This window comes from Sturnira hondurensis, unplaced genomic scaffold, assembly GCF_014824575.4.
Source record: "Sturnira hondurensis isolate 20B ecotype Veracruz unplaced genomic scaffold, ASM1482457v3 Scaffold0022988, whole genome shotgun sequence".
Lineage (NCBI taxonomy): Eukaryota > Metazoa > Chordata > Mammalia > Chiroptera > Phyllostomidae > Sturnira > Sturnira hondurensis.
In genome coordinates this window covers 468465-474819 of record NW_028095619.1, presented here as the reverse complement: position 1 = coordinate 474819, position 6355 = coordinate 468465, and the positions used below count along the sequence as shown (strand labels likewise).

General features: G+C 40.2%; 1 protein-coding gene across 1 annotated transcript; it reads right to left on the bottom strand.

Annotated features, from left to right (window-relative positions):
* Nucleotides 1-1898: 1898 nt before the first annotated feature.
* Nucleotides 1899-5600, bottom strand: PABPC5 (poly(A) binding protein cytoplasmic 5). Its single transcript, XM_037037360.1, has 2 exons — nucleotides 5425-5600; nucleotides 1899-4891 (listed from the first exon to the last, which is right to left on the bottom strand). The coding sequence occupies exon 2, from the start codon at nucleotides 4768-4770 to the stop codon at nucleotides 3622-3624; it is 1149 nt and encodes a 382-aa protein (XP_036893255.1). The 5' UTR covers nucleotides 4771-4891; nucleotides 5425-5600; the 3' UTR covers nucleotides 1899-3621.
* Nucleotides 5601-6355: the final 755 nt, after the last annotated feature.

The window sequence follows — 6355 nt, the reverse complement described above, 5'->3', positions numbered from 1 at the left end:
TGACCCCCTGCAGCCAAGTGAGAGACATTAGCTTCCTGGAGGCTGCAAGAAACCATTAGGTAGGTTACACTTAGTGGGAAGTAAATAACCCCCTGAAGTATATAGGGATGAGTTCATTTCACACACACAACCAAAGCCTCTCAGGGATTAATGTGATCTTTTGCTTCAATGTAGGATCAAAGTTCTGTGAAATGAAAACTAATTTATTTTTAAAAGTTATTCTACAAATACACTTTAATATATGTCAATTATTAGAAGCTTTGTCTAAGACAGGCCTATCAACCAAGCACTTAAAATAACAAAGGAAAGAATGTGAGAAATGTGGAAACATCGATGATATGCTAAGAGTATAAGTATGAATCTATGTCACTAGTAACACTATGTGAGAAGCAAGTCTACATAACCATTTTTCAATTATTTCTTCATAGGGTGAGATTTAATAAAAACAGCTTGTTCTTTAATAACTCATCTCTCTTACCAAATGCTGTGAATCAGAAAACAAAGAAATGGAAGAATATGATCTATAGATTATGTATTCATTAATTCAACAAGTAATCATGGAATGCTAACTACACTGCAGGTAGTGTCAGAACTGGGAATATTTGTATCATCTATATTCAGTCATTTATTAATATGTTTGTCACTGTTCCCTTAAATGAGGTCTTTTATTAATAGGAGAGATGGTATTCACTCCATTCCTAAGTATTCCCTTAAAAATATTATTTTTTTCACTGGGATCAAACTATCACCTACACATGTAACATTTATTTGTCCCCTTAACTGTAAATATAATCAGAAAGGCACTGGGATGGATGAAACACCTGTACAGAAAAGCCTTCTCAAAATAATATTTAATATGATGGCTTGCAGTCACAAAAGCAAGGTTTTTATCTTCTTCCTGGGTACATTTGAAATTTGTAGAAGTGATTTGTTTTGAAAAGCCAAAGAAAAGGGGGGGGGATGGGGGAAACAATACACAAAAAGCAAAGTCTTGTACTGAATACTTCATTCTAGATTGATCATTGATGACATAGTTTTACTGGTTTTCACAATTATCTTGTGCTAGGAAATGGACAATAACCCATTTTTGATGCTTTGTCACTGATGTGAGCTTTTTCAGTAGTTTTGCTCTCCCTGGGAAGCCTTAATAATTAGGAACCTATGAAATGTAGCTAAAAATGAAAACTACAAGTTTGAAGAACTTCCCAGGTGTTTCTGCTTTGCCTGAACAGGTATGTTTTACCTGTACTTGGCCCATTTTAATTACTCCTTTTCTTGATACTGGCTAATTTTTTGAAATAGTCCTAATTTAAATATCTGATTTCCCCAAATGTATTAAATGCTTAAATTTCGATATTCTAACTTTCTTGGAATCTTGGACTTATATTGAATCAAAGCATTTGTAAAGGTTTTATTTAAATTAACACTAAGACTGCGGGTCTATAAGTTTAAATGAAAACTGGTAATGGGTAAAAAGGAATAGAGAGTACATAGGATAAATCACTACCGCTGTAACTATTTCAAAAATTTTTGGAGTTATATCATTTTCATATATTTTAATGATTATAATGGTACAGAGCAAGTAGGCCCATAAAGTATGAAAAATTATATCCCATTATTTTAGTTTTTCTTTTGTCAGTTTATACAAAGACTGTATCTTCTTTTTCAACATTTTGATACATCTATCAATGTAATATGTATTTTTCTTTTTCTAGATGCTACAGATATTTTTTCAAGTGCATATAACTAAAAAATGTTTCGAAGTGAGGATGTTCTTCACAGCACTGTTTACAAATGTAGAATGTACTGAAAATGCTATACATTTCATATTCAATATTGAAGTATTTGAATAAGTTATCATACACACCCACACACGAAATACTATGCAGCCACTAACATGATGATACAGATCAATATTTATTGACATGAAAACATGATCATGTTGAAAATTTTAGCAAAACACATGACAGTACATGAAGTATGTTTTCTTTTTGTTTGTAAAACAGTGTGCATAAACAGGAAAAAAGGCATAGAAGCATATTACATACAGAAAATATCAATATTAGTTAACCTTGAACTATGGGAATTCTACTGTCCTTAGAAATTTTGGCATTGTATGCATTTGTTACAATCAACAGGTACTATGATTAAAATTTTAAAAAGTGATTTCCATTGGAAAATATCTAATAATGAATATACATGTAATTTATAGATAATTACATAGAAATAGTTTACTCTCCTTATTTTATGGGCAAATTGCTAACAAAAATGTTAACAAATCATATACTTCCATTGAATTTTGTATAGATCTAAAGATTTGTATGTAAAGACATTAAAACTAAGAAAATAAACAAAACAGTTTCTTATGGTTCGATCTGTGGTATGAGTGAATCATAATTTTTAATTATGTAAATGTTATAAAATTAGGCATTTATTTCTCTGCTTCAAAATGCATATTAAAGGAAAAGCCCACCCAAAGGAAACAGAAAACTAAGTGTAATATGGATGGACCGTAGATGGGTGGGAGGAAGAGGGAACAGCGAGTGAAATCCAGAAAGTGTGTAGCCTAGAAATTATAAGCCAAATAATGTCACTGTAACAAAGGACAGAACATTCTGTACCAACCGTCAAGTGACTGCACAGAAAGAGAAGCATAGTGGATTAATAACTCTCATATGATAGATGAAATCAAGTGATTTGACCTTTTCCTTCACTTTGAAATGTCTGTGAATATTTTCCCACGGATACATTGAACAATTTACAAGAGAGAATGACAACTTTAATAGATGCTCTTCAAGTATACATACAAAGGAGTTTAGAAAAATGAGTCATAAGAATGCTCCTGAAAATGTAGTCCAATATCAAATGTGTGAAGAAAAGTTTTTAAGATGAAACTCATAATTTAAATCATTAATGTCTAAATTGTTAATATTCTAATGTACCAATAGAGAAACCATCAATATGCTTATGTCACTGGGTATTAAGTTCACAAAGGAAATTCCTGACACTTAGTCACAGTCACTGTTAAGTTTGTGGTATGCCCAAAATATATTTGAAAGTGAAAATAATTTAAATAAATAAAGGGAAGAAACAGGGTGTACATCTTTTGGAAAGAATATTCATATGAAGTAATAACTTAAAGTGAAATTGTGCATAAATGATAACTGCATCACATACATTTCCCCTGCACTACTGATTTCAGAAAAAGCAAGTGAGGAGGTTTCAAGTGTGACAGAATCAGACATATAAACCATTTTGAGAATCTGTACACAGAAGAAATTAAATTTAGTAGTATTATTGAAAATAAGCAAAGAAACAGATTCGGTCAATTCCCTCACCCTGACTCATTTAGGAAAACAAATGAGTGGAAGAATGAATTTTATTCTCCATATCCCTAAGAGTATTACATCAAAAAATAGTACAAAATGACAGTTTTACAGTTAGAAATGATGTTCTTCACTAAAATGAACATGGTTTTCTAGTTTCACTTTTTTGAAAAGAAAATATTCACTTTAAAAAAACACCTGTGAACTGGCATAAAATAACCTCTTATCACCAAGTAACCCAAAGTAAGTAGGCAGCAGCTTAAGGCTGAAACAGACTGAGTATTCATTGTTTTTCTCACCACCTGCCCCTGGCTTGGCCCAGGGTCACGTGCAGCGGCCTGGAGCCCATTACACGCCCATTCATCTCATCCACGGCTTTGGTAGCTTCTTCAAATGAGGAGAAGCAGACGACACCGAACCCTTTGCCTTGCCCGACTTCAACCATCACTTTGGCTCGGCTGATGGATCCGAAGACAGAAAATTCCTCCTTCAGTTTCTCATCATCGATGGTCTCATCCAGGTTTTTAATATAGATGGGCACCCCAGGAGGCCTGCTCTTTTCTCTGACTTTCAGCCGCTGGAATCGTCGCCTTAACTCCGCCAGCCTTTCGATTTTCTTCTGTGCCCGCCCCACGTACAGGACCTTGCCGTCCAGGGACTTGCCGTGCAAGTCAAGCACAGCCTTTTGCGCAGCCTCGTGCGTCTCATACCGTACGAATCCGAAGCCTTTGGATTTTCCACTGGCATCTCTTATGACCTTGACACTCTCCGTTGGCCCATATTCACTGAAAATGCCCTTCAGTTTCTCATCGTCCATTTCATCGCCAAAGTTTTTCACGAACACGTTGGTGAAAGTTGCTCTGTCCCTGGTCCTCACTTCGGCGGCCCGCTCCTCTGGAAATTTGAAGCGGCCAACGTACACCTGGCGGTTGTTGAGCCGCACCCCGTTCATGTGCCAGATGGCTCTGTTGGCGGCCGCCAGGCTCTCGAAGTGTACGTAGGCATAACCCTTCGACCCGTTGTCATCGCACACAACTTTGCAGGAGAGAATGTTCCCAAAGGCAGAAAACAAATAGAAAAGGGCCCGGTTGTCTATGGATTTGTCCAGGTTTTTGATGAATATATTTCCAACTCCAGACTTCCTTAGGCGGTCATCTGGCTGAGACCACATAAGGCGGAATGGTTTGCCATTGATCAGATCAAAGTTCATGGTGTTCAGGGCCCACTCAGCGTCCGCAGGAAAGCGGAAGTTGACATAGCCATATCCCAGGGGACTGCGGGTCTCGGGGTCACGGCAGATTCTGGTGAAGCGCAGGGGACCAGCAGGCCTGAACTTTTTATAAAGCATGTCCTCGGTGACATCTGGGTCCAAGTCACCCACGTACAGGGCAGCCTTGAGGTATTTCTTTTTCTTACCAGCAGGATTGGGCTCCCCACTGCCCATCTCTCTGAGCACAGAGAGGAGGCTCTCTTGGGAGAGAGAAGGATGCTTTCTCAAAGCTATGGGCCCAGCAGCTGTTCACACACAGAAAAAGTCACCAGCAGACCCAGTCACACTGTTGATGCTGAGAAAATGAAGTTCAGAAACACCTGGTCAGCAGGCTCAGAACAAACGCATCAGACAATAAGATATCCCAGTAAGGAATCTCTTCCACCTAAGGGACTCAAAATTTCCACCCTGTCAGATTTAAAATCGGCTTCAAAAGCCAGCAGGAGCAAAGCAATTTCCCTTCTCCTGTTCAATCGTAAGAAAGCATCAAGCAGCTGCCCGACTCCCTGCATCTACCATTGCAAATCGAGGCCTCGCGACCCGTTTTCTGCATAAATACAGGCCTTGAGCTCCTCTTGGCCGAAAACCACAGCAACAAGGGCAGGGGCCGAACGTGTATTCCTCCGCCGGCCGCCGGGCGGGTCGCCAGCGGGCTCTAAGCTCGCTAAGGCCGCTGCGCTCACTCGGCGTCCCCTGGGCACTTGGGTGCCCGGGGCCGCCCGGCTGGTCGGCTGCACGCGGCAGATCGGACAGAAAGACAGACACACAGACACACGCACGGGGGCCCGGAGACCGCCCAGATACCCAAGACGCCCACTGGGTACGGACCGAGTGACGCACGCTGATTTCGGCAGCCCGAGACTCGCTGTAGGTCCGGAGGGACAGACTGGCAGGAGCGCACTGGGTCGCCTCCGACGCGAGGCAGTTCCGGACAGATGCGGGGCGGAGTCAGCAGCGAAGGGCAGATGCGCGGCGGGCGGGCGCCGCGCAGACCGACGGACAGGGAAAGGTCTCCGCCGGACAGACAGACCCAGGGGTGAAAAGCCTGTCGTGGTGGTAGGGCGGGATGCGAGAAAACCCGGAACCCTGCTAAGTAACTTCCCACTTCTCTGTGACATTCTTAAAAAAGATAGACAGGAAAATAAAGAAGAAATGAACACGATTTTTAGATTTATTTACTTATTTGTGTAATTTTAGGGGGGGGGGTGTTATTCTTTTAATATATTCACATTAGGCTACTGATCCCCAAATCAGAGGAGATGACTACTTAGGTGGGAAAAAAAAACATAATGTTTACAAACTAATCCCCTCAACCATTTCTGCTTCGGAAATGGGATGTAAGTTACATCCTTTCCCTGAGCTCATTGCAAAGGCAGAATTGCCGGCTCTCCGTCCACTGCTAAAGGGTCACGAAGCACAGGGCCATGTTGTGCTGGGCCTTTATCCTTACTCCTTTGAACTCCACCATAATGGTCGCATTATCCCCAGGTAGTACGGAGACTTCTTTTCACAGCTCCACTGATATTAATGTTAGAATGACTGTAGAGCCATAAAATGGCTTCTAATGGCACTTAGTGCCACGAAACGTTAAAGGTGTGCTACCTCCATAATCACGAATTATCAAATCTTCCTTAAAAAGATAAAAGTTTCAGAATCAATGCAATATATGTAATTAATGCTCACAGATGAAGCAAATGCATGAAGATATAGGCCGGTTACGTAAATAAAAAGGCATTTTACCTTGAAGCCACTGCAGGGA